At 42.2% G+C, this 20,412-nt stretch overlaps 1 protein-coding gene across 4 annotated transcripts; it reads left to right on the top strand.

Moving 5' to 3' along the window:
- Positions 1-678: 678 nt before the first annotated feature.
- rabep1 (rabaptin, RAB GTPase binding effector protein 1) lies at positions 679-20,285 on the top strand. Of its 4 annotated transcripts, none has more exons than XM_069510097.1 (19): positions 679-878; positions 3,103-3,231; positions 3,379-3,582; positions 3,711-3,871; positions 4,949-5,068; positions 6,648-6,783; positions 7,091-7,269; positions 7,534-7,644; positions 8,893-9,354; positions 9,755-9,859; positions 10,148-10,264; positions 10,823-10,921; positions 12,230-12,370; positions 14,295-14,484; positions 14,643-14,654; positions 15,992-16,047; positions 16,334-16,432; positions 16,991-17,107; positions 17,355-20,285. In XM_069510097.1, exons 1-19 carry the CDS (start codon positions 833-835, stop codon positions 17,454-17,456), a joined length of 2,586 nt encoding a protein of 861 aa, XP_069366198.1. In that variant the 5' UTR covers positions 679-832; the 3' UTR covers positions 17,457-20,285. The 4 variants fall into 4 exon arrangements, with proteins under 4 accessions (XP_069366198.1, XP_019960676.2, XP_069366199.1 ...); XM_069510098.1 differs by having other exon boundaries at positions 707-878; positions 3,106-3,231; XM_020105117.2 differs by lacking the exon at positions 14,643-14,654.
- Positions 20,286-20,412: the final 127 nt, after the last annotated feature.

Raw genomic sequence — 20,412 nt, 5'->3', positions numbered from 1 at the left:
TGTACAGGAAACAGGTGGATTAGCTTCATAAAAAAAAAAAAAAAAAAAACTTCAATATGGGTATATTAAGTTACAATTGACATTTAAAATGTATTTTAGGGTTTTATTTGTTTATCATAGTACAACCATAGATGATTATAATACAGCGGGACCACACATGAGACATTCTGCGCCTCTTTTTTTCTCATTCAGTCTCTTTGTAATAACTATGACATTGATTTTTATCATTACAGCACATTTCCAAAACAGCCATAAAAATAAACGATGATAAATCAAGAAAACATAATAACAACACATGGAAGGCCACAAGCAAGAATAATGATCTAAAATCAAATCGAGGACAACCACTGAAGAACAGTATCATTTAAAATGAATGGCAAAGGAAACTGATAAAATATACAAACACAGTAAAAGCTAAAAGTCAAACATGTAAAAGTAAGTTCTGAGGGATTTTCTAAAAACAGACGGTGAAGTCACAAGTCCAACGTTGGAGGTGTTTCATTTGAATACTTAGGGCTCGAGCACCGACAGTGCGAAGGCCCGAGTACTCCGATTAGATTATTTGTGTGTATTTGTACTCAGAGTGGTTTGATTGACTTTTAAAGAACAAATACTAACAGAGAGGGTCAGGGATCAGATCGGTCTCTGAACACTTCCGTCACCCACGTGTAACGTTGTGGATTTTATTTTTGAAACCCCCACCGGAAGCAGCCGAGCTCTGCGCTAGCTTGCCGCAGCAGTTGTGATGTTAGCCTGTTTACCTGGACGCTCCGAGCTTGTTGCCCCTCTGCCCCGGTAATAGCCTCCTGCCCCCCCCCCCCCTCAGGGAACCATGGCCGAGCCGGCCCCGGGATCCGCTCCGTCGCCGCAACATGACGGTAAATGTCTCGTGTGTGTGTGTGTGCGCGGGGTTTGTGGAGGAGGTGTCCGGGGCCGTCAGCACCGGAGCTAGCGGCCTCTGCACCCCCATTAGCTCGTTAGCATCATCCGGGCGACGTGTCACCGGCTGTCACCGCCTCGGGTTCGACCTTTAACTCCACGTGTGTTTGTTGTTAAACTGTTTTTTAAACCGACCCGTGCCGTGCTAACCGTCACCGGGCTAACCGTCACCGGGCTAACCGTCACCGGGCTAACGCTGCTGTGTGTCTACCAGCAGGGCTACGTTAGCACGTTAGCTCGTAGCTGAGGCTAGTCCTGGTTAATTTGATGACAGTCTCTGGCCCAGCCCGGTCCGCGGTTAACTCGGGTCATGTGGGGGTTGTTAAGCCCGGTGCTCTGAGCTGCGTGTGGCCGGCACACACTCACTCACCCAGGGGGCTGCAGCACCAACACAGGAGGCTGCAGCAGGTTGACCCCCCCCCCTCTGCTGCTCAACCAGCGGTCCGGGGACCGTGGAGGGGTCCTGCAGGGAACACATTTAATAACATGATGAAAACGGGAAATTCTGGTGCCAGCTTGTTCCAAGATTACAGATATATAACAGTGGAAAGTAGAATAAAATAAGGATTAAGTCTTATTAATTATAAGGATTGAGTCTAAAATACAAGTCGAGATTAAAATAGAGTAAAACTTTAAGTGTATTAAAACTAAATCAAGTTTATTGTAGAGTAGTTAGTAATGTAGGGTACTGCAGATTATATTGAAATATATTGATGTGAATCATTGTACATGCTAATAAATTAATATGATGATGATGACCTGAAGCAGCAATATTACACAGATTGCATGTGAATGTTGTAATTGCACAAAAGTTGTAATATTGCACATTAAATAGAAACAGCTCAATATTGAGTGAGTGAGGAGTTGTGTTGTTTGTGTACTCGTTGTAATGATGTGGCTGGTTTGCGTTGATGACCTGCTCAGCCTGTCAGTCTTTATTTCTTCGTGTCAGTGTTTTAACGAGGCCTGTTCTGTCCTTTTAATGAATGACGGAGTTTTATCATCACTTGACAAACCTCTTAGTCTGACCTTTGACTTGTTATCTCTCAAACAAAGAGATAGAAACACAAAGTCGGTGAGGAATTTAAAGATCCATTTCAGATCAATACTGTAGCGTGTTGGAATATTTGTAATATCAGTGTCAACATCTATATTCACCAGCGTTTGTCTGTTAGTTCATTCATTTCTCAGAATAATTCCTGGATTGTCCTGAAAACAATCAGACATGTTTAGTGAATGTAAATGTGGTTCCAGAAGGAGGCCGATGCTCCTTGGTGGAGGTGTCTGCTCTGGCTGCACATAATTTGAATTTTTTAGATTTGAAATCAAATCTTGATTATCTCAATCAGAAGAGGAAAGAGTTCACGTCTCCTACCGACATGTAGGTATGTGTTCATCTGTAATTATCTTACCTCAGCTACTCTCATGTGGTGTCCGTATCAGTGAGCATCACTGACGCAAGACGCACCACATTTTTGTAAACTGCTGGAGAGAAGCTTGAGATTTGGCTCCATCCATTTTTGCGTCGCAGGTGATTTAATGTTGACGCTCCTCTGGCTCATTGTATTTACATAGTGAATCATGTGATTTATTCGATCTTAAATCACAAATCTGACCAAGGAGGTCGACACTGTGACAAATCTTTTGGAGTAAAAGCATTTCCTTTGTTTTTAGTTGATGGCTACAGCCAGTCTGCTGACATTCACTCGGAACACATGAGATCAAGTGTTGAGTTTTGATGTTGTGATGATGGAAGAGTCTGTTCAGCCGTCACATGGCGGCGGCTGCTGCTGCGTGTGCTTGTAAACGTTTCCATGCCTCTGTCTAAGTTTGAGAATACGTCATCCCACGTCCTGACCGGCTGCGTTTAAATAACAAAGGAAAAAAAGCAGGAAGTTAGATGCATGAGAATGTTGGAAAAACCTATGACCTGGAAAAATGTAGTGCATTAGTTTGAGATTTGTATTAATCAGAAAAAATAAAAATACTGTTTAGAAATTACCCTTAGGAAGATTATTCCTTTGTTGTGATTTTCTTCTGGGCAACATGTGCTACTCGCAATTACTCGACAAAGTCTAAAACAGCGGTTTCCAACCTGAGGAACTACATTATATGTAACTACCGGTTGATTAATTACTGTCCTATGTTCTCTCCATCTTCAAGAAGTGCTGCAGCAGCGAGTTGCAGCTCTGGAGCAGGAGAGGGCCGAGTTCATCAAACTCAAGCAGCAGCTGGAGGCCGAGTTCAACCAGAAACGAGCCAAGTTTAAAGAACTCTACCTGACGAAGGAAGGTGAGGACCCATTATCACACAAGCTTGCTGGATTCTGCATATTGTAGCCTCCTAAGTTGGATGAATCATTGATCAAAGAGCATTTCTCTCCACTCTTGTATATTTCCCTCTCCTCCATCATTCATGTCATCCTTCATTTGTCTCCAGAGGAGATGAAGAGGCAGACTGCGGCGCTGGAGGGGTCCCAGGCTGAGCTGAGCTCCGTCCAGATCCAGCTGACACAGGCCCAGGCTGAGATCGAGACCATCAAAGCTGTGGCCACGGTGTCGGAAAACACCAAGCAGGAAGCCATCGACCAGGTCCGCAGCCAGTGGCAGGAGGAGGTGGCCTCGCTGCAGGCCATCATGAAAGGTAATATCAAAAGTTAAAACTTCTTTAATTAACACATATAATCTGCTTGTTGTCATCAGTATGGTTTAGGGTGTAAAACCAGCCTGACAGATTTGTGCTTATGTGCTTCATCTCTGTGTAACTCAAAGAAACCGTGTGTGAATACGAGGTCCAGTTCCACCAGCGCTTGGATCAGGAGCGAGCCCAGTGGAACCAGTACCGCGACGCCATGGAGCGGGAATTGGGAGACCTGAGACGCCGCCTCACCGAGGGCCAGGAGGAGGAAAACCTGGAGGACGAAATGAAAAAAGTGGGCTTCTTCATTCAATTTGTTCTTCTACGGTTTGATGGATAGTTTTTGTTGTGTGAAGCGTAGGAGTTTGTGTTGATATGGGAACTTAAGTTTCTAGTTTTTGGAAGCAAATCTTCTTTAAAAAAAAAAAAAGAGCAACATAAATCATGGAGATGAGCCAGAGAGCAGCTCACACTGAGCCAGACCCCGGAGCCAGCTGGACTGCTCACGAGGTGTTGACCAATGTTGGATTTTGCAGGTCGAGATTTAAGCAGCCGATAGCTCTTACTCATGTTACACTTATTTTCTATAAGTATCCTTTAAATTGGATTTAGATTTTCCACAGCAGCCAAACTGTAGCTGACCTGGTGACGTACAGACTCCAGACTGAGGCAGAGGAGTCCGTACGTCACCAGGTCAGCTACAGTTTTTACTGCGAGTAGCAGAGTGTGTGACATGTCACAAAGTTTAGATTAAAAATAGATAATGTGCCTCTGGTATGATTATGAAAACAAGACTGATCAGATCCGTCACCTTTGGTGGGCTAGCTTGACGTAGCTGAGCGTAGAAAGCTGCTTTTATGTGATGAACGAGGTAACTAGTCACCCAATTTACCTGATAAGCAACTAAACTAATTGGCCATTTGACAGATAATAAATCAGCAAGTACCTAAATGATAATTTATTTATATAAACTCGAACGTTTCAGCTTCTCAAATGTAAAAATGTGCATTTTTTTTTGTATTTAACAGTAAACTGAAAATCTTTGGATTTGATTAATCGAAGAAAACAATATGAATAATATCATAATTATAGACTAAACAATTAACAGATTAAATAATAATAATTCAAGATTCAGGATTCAATATATTATTGCTATAATGTTTTACTGGAAGAAAAAATAGATACTGAACATTATTTTGACAGGAAACAAAAGATACGTTAAGGTACGTTATCAGAATAAAATGCGTCTCAGTGTCTGTGATAATGTTATGTGGTGTTTTTGCTGCGGTAAGAGGAAGTGAAGCACATAAAAGAAGTGTAAGCTGTGCAGTTATCCACATTTATACATTTTTAATGTTCAAAACCCTTTAAGGCCCAGGAGGATGCAGAGAAGCTGCGCTCGGTGGTGATGCCCATGGAGCAGGAGATCGGAGCCCTGAAAGCCCGACTGACGACAGCCGAGGAGCGGGTGAAAGAACTGGAGGCGTCGAAGGTCAGTCAGCAACAAATCAATGATTCATTGTGGAAAATTACTGCACAATAAGAAGTTAACTGGGCATGATGTTAAAAAATCCCTCGGTCGCACCGAAAAACCTGGCGTAGAAATGTTTTACTGCTATGTCATGATTATGAACGACATTTAGAAAATACCTGCCGACCAAGGAAACCCAATCATATGTAAAATCAAGAGGCACCGCTTTAAATTACTTCTTTTTTCTGCTTCTTTTTCATGTTTTATACTTTTTTTTTGAGATTTGGCCGTTTAGAATCTAGAGTCTGAGAAAATCTTTAAAAGAGTTGAATTCAACCTTTAAATTTATTTTACATAGGTTATAAATACTCTTGCCTGCCTGTTACAGGTGATGTTGTATTGGGATATACGTGTATTTTTAGGGATTGCTAAGTATATTGACTTTTACTTGAGCATTGCTGAGGCAACAAATGTAAAGTAAGTAATAATTTTAAATAAAAATAAGTGACAGGCTTTTTTAAATATTATATTTTTGAAATAACATAGAGCTCATTGACTTAAATTAAGGTTTTCCTTCATAGCTTGTCTGTAAATTTCATAAATTAACCTTTTTCATTGGATAATTTTTTGACTTGTATCATTAGAAACTGTTCTGTTCATGTTTGTGAGGCACTGACAGCATCGACGCAGTAGTATTAAGTTATATTTCTGTGGTTCCAGTGCAAACAAGAAGTTATACTGCAGCAACGATGTGTTTTAGTGTCAGTAGTTCTCGCTACAGTTGTAGGCATGAAAAATGACCATTCAACGTTGGCGGTTGCGTTTCTTCACAGAGAGTCGCAGATTTGGTTTCAGTTTGACTTGTTGATTGTTGTGTGGGACAGTGTTACAGCTGTACTCTGTTGAATGAGTGTACTGTGATGATACAGATGGACCGAGGCGACGTCTCAGAAGTTTTAATGGATGTTTTGATATTTTATTGCCACTTCTTGAAGCTTGTCACCATTGGAATCTACTGTAACTGAGCGGAATCGAAGGCGACCGCAGCCTTCCACAAATTTTCCCATCAAGCGTGTTTCCTGCCACAGCAGATGGCTGTTTTCAGCAAAAACAAAATCCTCTCTGTGCTACTCAACCACAGACTGACAGAGTTAGCGACTAGCTTGTAAACAGAGTCAGGGGAGGCAGCAGCTGAGGAGTCAGATATTTCTCTCTACGTCCTCACGACTACGTTTTAGTTTCAAAATGCTGCTACGTTTACTTTCTCCGCCTGGTTGTAATTTACTGCGATATCACTTATTTGTGCATACTTAGCTTATTACCTCAATCAATTTTAATTATAAATCTATACTAATTAAAGAAGAGGAGGGATAGAGTCATCAGCGCAAATTATCAGAAGCTACATCCAGTCAAATGAATAGTGGGCAGAAAAGACGTGGCAATGAGGAGACTCTAAATAAATAAATAATCAGCAATTTCTGCGTCTGTTCACCACAGAGGAGCAACCTCTAATTAATAAACTGTTCACTTTACAAATTGAAACAATGAAGAGAAGATGAACCAGATTTTCATGTTTCTGATTTTCTTTTTTTTTTTACAGGTCAAAGAGCTCAATCATGTTCTCGAGGCTGAGAAGTCGTGTCGCACAGACCTGGAGATGTATGTGGCCGTTTTGAACACGCAGAAATCTGTCCTGCAGGAAGACGCTGAGAAACTACGCAAAGAGCTGCATGATGGTACTTTGTGATATTTCTTTTTATAAGAATCTTGACGGCAGGTTGGTTTATATTTGTTGGTCTTAAGTCTCTTGAAACGAGAGAATTTAATATTAAATAATGTTTTTTTGGTTTAGTTTAACTGCAACTTCCCAGAGTTATTCACATACTTACCAAAGAAACACAATAAATCACAATAAAAGTCACATTGGATTAGGACTTCCTTCATGTGAGTTTGTGAAAGGTGGATGTTATTGTTTCTGTTACATCATCTCACTGCATCATACCACTGCTCCAACCTCTGCCCTCGCTCTGTTTGGCGCCTCAGTCTGTCACAAGCTGGAGTTGGAGCGGCAGCAGCACAATCAGCTGAAACACACGTGGCAGAGAGCCAACGACCAGTTCCTGGAGTCCCAGCGCCTCCTCATGAGGGACATGCAGAGGATAGAGAGCGTGCTGTCATCTGAACAACTCCGCCAGGTGGAGGAGATGAAGAAGAAGGACCAGGTACATGCAGCGGTTTGTTGTCGTGTTTGATTAAATTAAAGTGTCTTCTATTTGTAACCCTCAATAATACTGTGATTGTAGTGATAAGAGAGTGACCAGGAGAAACTATGAGGAGAGTTTTAGATAATATGCTGCCATTTAAATTGCTGTAAACTCCCTGATTGTAAGAACTCCTCAGGATAATGTAGTCCAGTTCAACACCCCCGCAAACCACAACATAAAAACAAAACTCTTATGATTTTAAACCTTTTATCTCCGTCCAAGGAGGAGGATGAAAAGGAGAGGCTGAGCCAAGTGAACGAGCTGCACGAGGAGGACGGGGGAGACAACACCGAGCCTCTGGAGGACTCATTCCTCGGGCTGAGCGTCGAGGAGGTTTGAGCATTACGTAACTCGATATGTCCCTTAGCGAGAACAGAGGGGGGCCATTATGGTCATGTTATATTCCCTTTGTGTAAACTGATCCTCAAACACACAACATGGCAACTTCTCTTCTGTCCTTGTGTTTTTAACTCGGGACTTGAAAAATGTTTTTCTTCCTTCCTTCACATGATCTGATGGAAATTGGAGGTCAAGGTCACTCTTACCTCACAAATCCTCGAGATAGTCCTTTCAAATTTGGCACAAATGTTCCCTTACACTCACGGATTAACTGATTAGATTTGAGTGGTCAAAAGTCAAACACCAAGGTCACGGTTGCCTCACAAACCAAGTTGTTGGCCTCTTTAAAGAGAAGTCTCAAGTCTGCCTTTAGGAAATGTCCTCACATTTTCACCAGTTTCACTTGGACCCAAAGATGAATAGATTGGATTTCAGTGGTTAAAGGTCAAAGGTGACCGTGACCTCATATAGTAGTGAATGCAATATGTCAGGAAAACTGGGAGGGACTGAAGCTGCACTGGTTTACGGAGGCATACAACCGCAGAGCAGTGATTCTAGTATGTTCTTACATTTTACGTTTCACATAAATAGTTTTCAGTATCAATGTAAGTTACAAGTTGTCGTGAAAGCCAAATGTCAAAATGTTCAGTCTTGACTAAGTGAGGCAAATATTTGTTCTTATATGCAAACATTATCAAGGACGTTGCTTCTATCCTGTTACTCGTTGAGTGTTTACCGAGACTGAAGGATGTCGTTAGTTCACACCGTACAGTCCCACAGCTTTAGCCAGGTCATGACGCCTGGATGATCAACAACAAAATCTGAATCAGTGGGATTTCTGGCATTTCAGAACTTTTACCCAGCTGTCTTCACTTTGAGCAGTTCCATGATTCAGTTTCCCAAATGGCCACTGTCTGCAGAGCGGTTCTAAACTGCACTGGGCTGGTTTTAATATCAGAGGAGTATTTTACATGTTGTGTCCTGCTGCAGTCTTGACTCCGACTGTGCTGCAGGAGGAAGAAGTCAGCGTGTTCTGTCTTATTTCCACCGTTATCAGAATCACACAAAGGTTTGAAAACTCCACAGGTTACCTCTAAAACACTTGGTGTTAGTTATTGAATTTTTAAAAGTCCCTTTTGCTTTTTATTCATCTCATCTGCAGCATGAATGGAATTTGAATCACAAAATTAATTCCTTGTGAATGTCTGATATTTAAAATTTTCTCTGCTCCTTCTCTTTTAGCCCCACGGCAACCACAGCGCTCACGGCTCGATGCACTCTTTAGATACTGACGTGGTGTTGGGGGGCCCCATGGACCCCTACAAAGAAAACCTGCGGAGAGTTCAGTCGACGGACAGCCTCGGCTCCTCGCTGTCTGCCCAGCAGGGCCTCGGAGGCCAGAACCACAAGGCCAAGTCGGCCAGCCACTTGGAAGAATCGGACTTTGGGCCCCTGGTGGGGGCCGACTGTGGCGTGACAGACAGTAGTTTTGGGGAAACTTCGTCCATCAGCTCGATCAAGCTGACGGCGAGCCACTTCTTGCTGACGAAAGACCAGGAGAAGGCCATCAAAGCCATGACGCCTGAGCAGGAGGAGACGGCATCGCTGCTGTCGAGCATCTCCCACACGGCCAACACCGCCTACTTACCGCCCGCAGGCTACCGACTGGTCAGCGACAGCGAGTGGAATCTGCTGCAGCAAGAGGTGCGTCCTCCGCCAGAGGCTTTTTCAGAGAAGTCTTCTCCGTTTAAGCAACTGTTGAAATGTGGTTCAAACAGTTTAGTGGCTGCATAGTGGTTATGGCAGGACGTTACATTTATACACTTGGGTTTATGTGTGTTCTGTCAAATTTGTTAGATTATTGTAATATTATTCACTAGAGCAACAAACTTTGAGGTGGCACTTTGATGAATTTCCTGTTCCAGAACTGAATTGATCTATGACTTTTTGAACCTGCCAGTTTTGAAAATGTCTTTCTCTGTGTTCAAGTTTATTTTAACTCTCAAGACAGAAAAACTAAAAGATAACGATCTTTTTGGGTGTCAGACATGATGTCATCAAACCGTTATCGTGAAGTGTGGTTTTGTGGTTTGTCGGTCGGCAGGTGAAAAACGCTGGCAGGAAGCTCGGCCGACGTTGTGACATGTGCTCGAACTACGAGAAGCAGCTACAGGCCATCCAGGGACAAGAGGCCGAGACACGAGATCAGGTTTGTGTTTTCTGTCCATTTAATGTCCACTCGTCTGTAGTAATTATGTTTGCGGAGCAGAATTCAGGAACCACTTGATGAAATAAATATGTTAATCAGGTAGCAAAGTGGTGCATTTTGAAATTCTGGGTTTCATGAGAGGAAATATTAAACTGCAGCACCGAATCATCTGCTTTTTCAAGTTTTGTGGAGGCCGGAGGAATATGTCATCGCCCGATGAGCTACGCTGTGTTTGAAGTGATGAGCAGTTTGACAAAAGAAAGGATTCTGCCTTTCTCTCTCTTCCAGGTGAAGAAACTGCAGGTGATGCTGCGTCAGGCCAACGATCAGCTGGAGAGGACGATGACGGAGAAACAGACTTTGGAGGATTCAGTCAAATCAGGCAATGAGGAAACTGCTACCAAGGTCTGGACACAGGGAATTTATTAACAATGAAAAGTAAATGATTCATTTCTATGCTGGTATCTGATTCAGTGCAGCTGATGGTGTTTAGTTATTTAATACAAATTAATCCTTTCGTTAAATTCCCCATGAATTGTGCACAAAACAACGTACACAGCATTGTGGGCTGTGTCATCCTTTCACATAATAGATGTGACCGCCCCACCCCCACCCCCACCAAGTTGTGAATCTGCAGGAGCTCAGATTGCATCGCTTTGGGGGATACACACAGGAAGTACATCTTAGTACATTCATGGATTCAGATGTCACTCACAGCCGTGGCTCTGTTCATATCTGAAACCAGAACAATCTCATGTCCTGGTAAAAAACTCAGAAGTCCAGAATTTTCACCAACATTCTCCTCCACTGGATGTTCTTACTCATCATACTCTAACGTTGTTGGACTAAGATTACCACCGTGTGTGCACAAACATATGTTCCTGTCTTGTAAATATCTCTGGAAATGTCTGAAAGGCCCTGAAGGCGTTTGCTCTTGTCTCAGTGATGTGTTTTGTTTTGCAGGTTTCCGCCCTCATGCAGAGAGTCCAGGAGTCAGAGGCGCTGCTCGGCACACTACAACAAGCCTTCAGTGACGCTAAGAGGAACACACAGGAACAGATGGTGAGCAGCACACTCCTCCGTTAGCCTCGGCGTTGCCTGCTCTTGACAGCTGTGTTTGGATCCCTCGTTCCGTCTAAGGTCGCAGAGTTTAATATTGGACAGGATTGAGGTAGCGCTGGCAAGAAACAAGTCCTTCAAATGAGCATATCATTGTTTTTGTTTTGACAACAAGCACCATTTCTGTTATTTGACCTGCAGCCACAGTGAACTGCAGCTCATGGATGCTGGATTTCCCTGTTTTGGATTTACTTCTCTGTTCCTTCTTACCGCGAGTATTTGTTGATACGAAGGAGCTCTTGGCTGCAGGAGTTGTTGTCACTCAAAAAATATTAAGTTATGTCCAAAGGTTGATCTTCCACCACAAGAGAAATTCACAGATGTGTTCTTTACTGCAGCCGTTGCCATGTGCACTAAGAGAAGTAAGTGTAAAAACTGAGCTCCTCTCTGTAAAATAAAATACAGTCTAACAGCACCACAGATAATTAGCCTGTTAGAAATCCAGCCAGAGGAGGAGACGGGTCGGAGAGTCCACTGAATCATGTCGAATGCAGCTTCAGCTCTGATGTGGGACTTTTGTTGTGTTGTTTGGCTTTCCGATATTTGTTGGCCTGTGAAAAATCAGGGCTAATCATGTAGTTTGATCAAGGTATTAGACGACATCAGTAAAAAATAATAAACTGAGGACTGAGGGTGCAGATCGACTATAAACTTTTTTTATTACTAATTGACCTAATTATTTCACATCTGGTTTAAACCTAAAAAATAAACTATTTGGTAAATTTTTGGAGTTAAAGAGAAGCTGTCACATAACATCACTGTTCCACATGACCACAAACATTTCCTGACACGATGAAGCTCTTGGTTTCAGTTAATATGTACAAAAAACTTCCACCACAACAGACAAAAAACAAATACACGGACGTGACATCACGTGTATTTCTGAGTTAAGTTGAAAGATGACAAGTGGGACAAACATTCTCGGTAGTGAATGTGCAGCTTGAAGCTGTGACAGCACATGCACCGATGTGACCGAAGGTCTTTCAGGCAAACGTCTGCGAGAGCAATGAGACTCTCCATTTGCTTCATGTGCTCTGAAGCAGCATGAGTCTTCATACTGTCATGAAGTGAGTCATAGCACTCCTCTTGGGAAAATATAAGTTGTGCAGGGACAATGGGATGAATCGTGGCCCCAGAAGGAATCACTCTGTGTTTTGAAGTGGAGCTGGTTACTTGTGACAGGAAGTAAAAAAGGGAAACAACCTGGCACACGATGAGATAGTTTGATTTGTTTGGTTTGTTTTCTTCCAGGCGGTGCTGGTGAAGTCGAGGGAGCAGGTGGCAGACGAACTAAGTCGACTACAGAGAGACAACGAGAGTCTGCAGGGAAAACACAGGCTGCACATAGAGCTACAGCTACAGGAGGACTTCCAGATGCCCAATACTGTGCACGTATGTGAAACCCAGGATCACATGTTTTAATCTCAGCACTCGCATCAAGAGGTGCTGTGTATTCAGCCTCGAAGCTTCATACCTTTAATATATGAGTTAATGATAGTGCCCGGCCTCTACACTTCATTCATTGGAGTGAATGATTAGTTAAGATTTAGTTGGTAAGTGATATGAAGCAGTATTGATGCAATAAAACAAGTAATGAAAGTTTAAGATAAGATAAAAGTGTGATAAGAGCTTTAAAATCCGGATTTACTGTCAAGGTGATTTCCTTTCCAAATGTGAATCTGAGCGAGTGCAGTGCATTCACCTCTCGTACAAATTAACTGTAGAAATTCACATATGACACCTTCGAAATACGGTCACAACCATTTTAAAATTCTCTCCTCTCGGACTTCTACGATCTTTAAATGCACAGAAAATTAAGCTGATTGGTCATATTTACAGAAACACTGTCGTGGGGGGACAAAGATTTGAAGGCAGTGCATGGATTTGATTATTTTGGATTTGTACTACTGGTACTCCCTGAATGTACTGACCATGAATAAATGTATTTTTACTGACATTCTACAGCAGCTCAGAAAACACAGATGATACCTCAATGATGGATTTGATTCTGAACATCCTGCTGTGGACACTCAGATCCAGCTCTCCATTATACATTAGATTATCCTTTTATAAACCATTCAGGCCACAGAGAGAGAGAGGGAGAGTGGGAGGGAGAGTGGGAGAGAGAGAGAGAGAGAGAGAGGGAGGGAGAGAGTGGAAACTGACAACAATTGACAGAGAAAATAATCCCTGCAGAGAAGCAGTCAGGAGCTAATTGCCTGCGGTAATTCCTTTTTGAGTCCACCGATCAATGGCACCAGTGCTCATTCAACTTACAACCCTCCTCTCTGCTCAGGAGGTTCCACACACACTTCAATTCAGTTTTATTTGTATAGAGCCAAATCATAATATACATTATCTCAAGGCTCTTTGCAGAGAAGGTCAAGACCTTAAGATCTTATTTAATACAGAGAAACCAACAGTTCAACAATGAGCAGCACTTTGACGACTGTGGAGATAAAAAACTCCCTCGTTAACAGAGAGAAACCTCCAGAACCAGAGTCAGTGTGGAGACATCTGCCTCGACCGAGAGAAGAGAGAAGGGGAGAAGTGCTCAGTGCATGATGGGAGTTCCCCCAGCGGTCTAGACCTATAGCAGCATAACTAAGGGATGGTTCAGGACCCGCATGATCCAGAACTAGAGGCTTTATTAAAAAAGGAACATTTGAAGTTTAAAATGCAGAGATGGTGTCTGTCTCCCGAACCCAGCGTGGGAGCTGGTTCCACGGGAGAGGAGCCTGGTAGACGAATGTGATTGTTTCCCTGGTGGTTATAATTTGATTTGTGAAGAAGTTCCTGAATTCATTGCTTCTCAGAGTTAGAGGGATAGATGGGTCAGTAGAGGTGAGACTTATTTTCTTCTATGAATAATGAATAGTAAGAGGTTCTGGCATTTCTAAGTGCTTTCTTGTGATTCATCAGGATATCCTTCCAGGCTAGGTGAAAGTCATATTGATTCGCGGAACGCCACTTCCTCTCTAGTTTCCGTGATGTTTTAAAACAGGTGTTTATACCATGAAGCGAATCTCCTCTGATTTACCTACTTCTTTTTTAGCAGGCGACAGCGTCAAGGGTTGTTTTTAATGAGGCTGCTGTTCGATTAATAAAGTTATCAACCAGTGTGGGAGTAGAGTTTCTTGTAACTTTCCAGTGTTGTACCGACACTTGGCTGTGAGGGAAGTGTAGAAGGAAGCAGTTCTTTAAGTTTGTTCACAGTTTTATCAGATAAACACCGACTGTAATAGAAGTTCTGTCCAGAATCAGTGTAGTTAATTTTAGCATCGATCCCCTGTAATGTAGTTTGATTCTTCTCCAGGAGCTGCAAGGGCTGGTGCTGCGGTTGCGTGAGGACATGGTGGCGTTGCGGACGTCGGCCGATCACATGGAGGAGAAGCTGAAAGCTGAGATTCTGTTTCTGAAGGAGCAGATCCAGGCAGAGCAGTGTCTGAAGGAGAACCTGGAGGACACGCTGCAGCTGGAGATCGAGGGCTGTAAGGAGGAGATAGGTGAGGCTCAGGTGGTCAGTTTAAATATCCAACCGTACAACTATCTCATCATTTGTTTATCTTCAGGGATGCATCCAACATACATCCTTTTTATTTTATGGACATTTCTTACATTTTCTTCTGTTTCTGCTTCCTCTCCACTGATCACTTTCACTCAGACATCTTGGAAGGTATGAAAAACAAGTTTCACTGCAGCTGCATCATCTGTGTGTTAATGGCAGAGCTGCGGGACTAATTACAGTAGTGAGACCTCAGTGTAGTGCTTTCCCTCACGTGTGTTTGAACTGGCTATAATGTGCATTAATATATAATTTGCATTACTGTATGCTGTCCCATGTTTCACTGTCAATGTAGATGTTTATATTGAGCATGCAACACTGATGCTGCAGCCTGGGATGAGGCTCGGGAGAATTTAATTGGATCTAATTCTGCTTATTAAGTTTTAATCCTTTCAAATCCCTTGTGTTTATCTTTGGCTGGTTTAGAGAATCGTAGTTGAAAAAATATATTCAATCGGTGCAGTGATTTCCCACAGATACCTGAACCAGTCTTTTCAAGTAATTTGTTAATTCATGTGCGTCAGCCCTCGGATATAGTATTAATTGCACTTTGTCTGTCAGTAAATATTGACTCGATATATGTTAGTGGTTATTTATAGGTGAAATCGTTGTTGCACTGCTGCAGATCATAATCTGTGTTGTATGAGCAGAGACTGAGGTCGAGCACTCGTCTGTGTCAAGTCTAAAAAAAAAAAAAAAAAAAAGCACAGAAGTTCCTTTTTTAACAATGATGAGGAAATAAAAAGTTCCCCTATTATAGCGTGAGCACCCGTCCACAAAGCTCGTCCTTTGTTAGCAGTTTTTTAAAATTACTTCATTACAAGTGTTTATTTTAAGTCGTTGTGCCTCAATCAGTCGGTCTTCATGTCAACTTTGTCGCTGACGGAGCACACGGTGTCCAGATGGACGACTTTGTTAAAATGGTTTGTTCGGGTTAGGGTTCGAGAAAGTCCCCAAAAAACAGGAGGTCTCTACGCCCCAAGGTGTAATGTAAAAATAAAATCAAAACAAATTTGAAATACAAAAAAAAAAATCAGAAAACACAAGTTGGGAAGTTTTAAAAATAGTTTCTTGAATTAGTAATTTTAACATCAACTAATCAATTAATCAACTTTTACACACTGTTTTGAATTGCTTGGATTAATCTGATGGACAAACATGTTCATGTTTGAGTGTTTGGTGGTCGTCAGTCAAAGCTGCCAGTCTTTAGTGTTTGTCATGTAAACCACTTCTCACTGTCTGTCTCACACACACACACACACACACACACACACACACACACACACACACACACACACACACACACACCATCACTCAGCAGCTTTGTTCCATAACTCATAAATAGCGTAATAATCTTCAAGGCACCAGGTTATTATTCCGGGGGGGAATATGTGGGCACCGAGATTCAGATGAGATCTGTGAGATCTAATGACGTCTCCCTCCTGCAGCTTCTTTCTCCAGTTTGAAGACGGAGCTGGAGCGAATCAAAGCTGAGAAGAAACAGGTACTTACTCTTTGATTTTCACGAAGAATAAAACCTCAGTGAAGAAAAATGATTCACTTCACAGTGGCTTGTTTGAAACTATCACGAGAGTCAACTCTTTAAAGATTTATAAGTCAGAGGTTGTGTTTGTTCTGCTGCCTCCAAATGGACAGAAAAAACGTCTTATTTATTTAGCTTATCAGTTTTGAAAATCTGTCACTGTTGTTTGTTGGCTCCCCTCCAGTTGTAGTCTGTCGGTGGTAGTGATTATTTCTCACTCCTTTTTGTGAACTGTGTCTTTACGTAGTTGGAGAGAAGTCTGGCAGAGAAGACTGAGACACTGGGAAACCTCCAGGCTCTGAGGATCAGTCTGGAGCAGCGGCTTAAAGAGCTGAACACTGCAAAGGTCAGTTTGACACTCATCACTGTGCTGCACCAAACTACCCACAATGCCCGTCTCTTAAACCTGACCAATCATATCGGAGCATTGCAGACGTCTTTTCCAACCTTTCTTGAAGAGAATTCTTTACTGTTGTGTGTGTTTAATGTTTGTTCCTTCTATGAGAGATCCTGTACGTGTTGTTAATATTTTACATTATGTTATAAAATCCAGAAACAGTTGTAATCTGACACGAGACCAGTCACACAGCCAGCGAGTCACAGACGGCATCATTTTAAATTATTCAGCAAATGTGTTGCAGTTAAATATTTATCACGGTTCTTTTTCCTGCGTTTCACTGGCTCCGTTCAGTTCTAATCTGATTAGTGTGTCTGTGTGTGTGTGTCTGTGTGTGTGTCTGTCTGTGTGTGTGTCTGTTTGTGTGTGTCTGTCTGTGTGTGTCTGTGTGTGTGTCTGTGTGTGTGTGTCTGTGTGTGTGTGTCTGTGTGTGTGTCTGTGTGTGTGTGTCTGTGTGTGTGTCTGTGTGTGTGTCTGTGTGTGTGTCTGTGTGCGTGGTGGTTGCAGAGTGCACTAGAGACTCAGGCCTTCGACGAGAGAGACAAAGCTCAGCGGCTGCAGACGGAGCTGGACGTTAGTGAACAGGTTCAGAAGGACTTTGTCAAACTTTCTCAGACTCTTCAGGTAAGATGGAATGCACCAGGTTAAATAAGTCATCTGCATTTAATCTGTTCAAAGTTCTCACTTTAAACACTTTACAGCACAGGACACATGCACACAGCACTTCTATGTGCAGAACTGTTTCACACAAGGACACTTGGAGCCGGGGATCGAACCCCAAACCCTCTGGCAAAAGCAAAACTTCATTTTTTGTTTTTGTCCCACAACAAGATAACCTGAACGAGTGATTGTTGTTTGTCTGCGTCCTCAGGTACAGTTGGAGCGAATACGACAGGCGGACTCCTTGGATCGAATCAGAGTCATCCTCAACGACACCAACTTGACTGACATCAACCAGCTTCCAGAGACATGATACCACTGAACTGAAAACTGCCCTCGGCTTCATTCCCTCTTTTCTTCATCACTGGCCCGATAACATTATTGATCTGACGCCTCCTTCCTCCCGCCCATAACCCCCGTGGACGAGTTTGGAAGGACGAGGACGGACACGGCGTGAGGAGCTCATGGCCTGTTTATACATTATAAAGTCATGGAACACACCGCGGAGAGAATAATGAAGAAGAACACTACTAAAAGATGTAAATAGCTAAATGTGTGACTGTGGACGGAGGGAGAGGAAGTCCATCTTTCTGTGGGTCTGTCTCGTTTCTACTGTAGATCTGTCTGTATTAGGCTCAACCAAAAAGGTTTATCGTCTTCTAAAGCACTTTTCATCTGCGCCGTCTTTTTCCAGGTAAATAGAAAGCAATTGGATGCATAGCTCTTCTCCTCCTGTTCGATAATCGCTTCCTCGTTCCACTCGCTTGTTCTTTCCGACCTTTTTTTTTTTCCTTTTCTGAAGCATTTTCCACCTCGTTCTGGTGAATTCACCCTGTCCAAAAAAAATCATGATGAAGGATGGAAAATACTTGCATGTAACTTAAATAGGATAAAAAAAAAAGGAACATAACGCAAAATGAGCAATACCATGATTTTCTTTCTCATCGTCCACCGTATGTTGTTTTCCTAAAGCTGCTGAAATATACGAAACTATTTAACCCGGCTGGTGAAAAGAAGAAATAAGAAGAATCAGATGTCAACATTCAAATGTAAATGAAAGAAACTGATTTTAATACATCAACTTTGCTCCTTTAAATTATTCATAGATTTTGTTTTAAGTTTGGTTTGAGTTTAATCATGAAATTGTAAAGAGTGGGGGCTTTTAAAGTAAAATGGAGGATCACGCTGTAACGACGCTGAGCTGACACAAGGCGTTTCTGTGTCGCTCTGGGACAATTCAGGATGGGGGAGAGTTTCACATGTTCAGTATCTCTATTGATGTTTTCAGACTTTGTCTTTCACATTTGAAGAATGCAGCAGGAGAACGTGCGGCTCGGATAACAACAGGAACATTAAGGGGAGGGATGGAGTTTGGGTTGAGCAGCAGGAGGAAGTCGTGTTCTTGTTTACAGCACATCGACGGTGGCTTCGGCCACTTTGGATCTCCTCGTCTTTCCAAATTCACGTCTTCTACGTGTACGGCTCCTCTTTCTTTTTCATCCTGAGATATTTGTTTGTTTCTGAACTTGTTCTTTGAAATTGGCAGGAGAACTTTAGCTAAATCGGACTTGGACCCGTCATCAACCTTGTAATCTCAACCTGATGAACTTCACAAGAATAGACGGAAGGTCAAATCTTATCCATTATCTAAACTTTCACTCTCATGGCCAACCGCTGCGTCAAAGTAGGGGCAGTGAGCGACTTGCTGCTTTTGGAAAAGTTACAAACATTCTACTCAACTGACAGATTAACAGGAAGTTTTAAAAATCTGTTTACTGACCAGGACTTTGTTTTAAAAAAAAAAAAAAAAAAAAACCTTAACCTGATTTAAAACTGACAACAGTGCAGCTCCTTCTTTAGTAACCCGTGTTAAATTCAAGCAGTTTGATTAATTGTGGGATCTAAACTGCAGCAAGGCAGGAATACACAGGTGGCTTTCATCAAGCAGCTCCACCGGGACCTTTGAGCTGTAAAACAGAGCTGCACATTCCCCGAAAACCTTTTCAAATAGAGCGAATAATTGTTTGAATATTGATGGGAAGTCGTGTGAGTCTGAGGATGTGGCTTCATGTTGAAATGGTTCATTATCAACTGCCACATTTTAGTCTCCAGGCTTTTTGTCAAAATTAGTCTCAGAAAAGCATGTTGAGTTTTAATTGATTGAGAAAATCTGACCACTGAGAGAAAATCACCTCTGGAGCTGTTCCCTCCAACTGTTGTGAAACTCTGTACTTTCCTCGTGTGCAGTTTGAGAACATACATGATTGTTGATAAAAAAAACAACATTTTTTTCAAACTTTCATGTAAGTGAGCCATTCCCCAGGAGCTGGCAGTCACGGTGTGCTTTGAATAAAGGCGGTGACTCAGTGCCCTGCTCTCGTTCTGACACACAAGACTGCGAAACACGGATTTATGGAAAAAACAATGAGGCTGAATGAATTGTGTAAACAGCTGCGTTGTTTGAATCTAGGACATGTTCTTTGTTTTTCTTTGTTTACTTGCATGTATTACATTTCCTTCTGTTGCATATGTCGATACTGTAGATATCTGGAGTTGATATTTATGATAGATCCATGCAATGTGTTAATGAGACGTGTGGATGTGTGGGCGAGCGAGCCTGACTTGCACTGAGAGAACACTGTATGTTTTCAGCTTGTGTGGTTGTGGGCTGATGGGACGTGTTCAGCCTCGTCATGAAAACCGGTGAACTGAACTTAAGAGTATAAATTTTAACAGTGTGAAGTCTGCACATTTATTTTTCTCCGATGGCCTTATTGCGTTGGCTTGGTGTGTTTTAATTTTATTCGTGACATTTATTGTGTCTTTTAATTTAATCTCGGTGACAGAAAGTCGCCATCACTCGTGGCCCATATGTATTAATATGACGGTTCCTCTCCGGAGAGTCTTACCAGACGTTTACTAATTCACTGTGGTCACGATTAAACGTTGATTTGTATCGATTCATTTCTGATCTAACATCGCTGGACCTTTGCAGACTGTATCCTCGTTCCCTGAAAAATGATTGGAGATGTGAAAACATTTGTGGTCAGAGACGAACAGTGTGAGGTCTGAAAGCTCACACTGTTCTTGGTTTTTAGCATAAAAACAAATTCAAAACAAATAAAGCACATTTGAAGCCCAAGTTTGTTTGTTTTTGACAAGGACGACGTGGAAAATGTGCTTTTGTTTTGACAGTTTTGTAACTGATGTTAACTGAGAACTGTCTCACTATAGTCTTTATAGTGTCTACACATAAAATTACACAACCT

The sequence above is a fragment of the Paralichthys olivaceus genome, chromosome 15 (assembly GCF_024713975.1).
Source record: "Paralichthys olivaceus isolate ysfri-2021 chromosome 15, ASM2471397v2, whole genome shotgun sequence".
In the NCBI taxonomy this organism is placed as follows: domain Eukaryota; kingdom Metazoa; phylum Chordata; class Actinopteri; order Pleuronectiformes; family Paralichthyidae; genus Paralichthys; species Paralichthys olivaceus.
The sequence above is the reverse complement of the archived record's forward strand: the minus strand, read 5'-3'. Positions and strand labels throughout refer to the sequence as shown.

Excerpts from the sequence above, each read along its gene's own strand:
- rabep1 (XM_069510097.1), top strand. The coding sequence starts at position 833 with ATGGCCGAGCCGGCCCCGGGATCCGCTCCGTCGCCGCAACATGACG. Across the intron at positions 3,583-3,710 it reads GCTGCAGGCCATCATGAAAG|AAACCGTGTGTGAATACGAG; the intron begins GTAATATCAAAA and ends TGTAACTCAAAG. Across the intron at positions 10,922-12,229 it reads GGAACACACAGGAACAGATG|GCGGTGCTGGTGAAGTCGAG; the intron begins GTGAGCAGCACA and ends GTTTTCTTCCAG.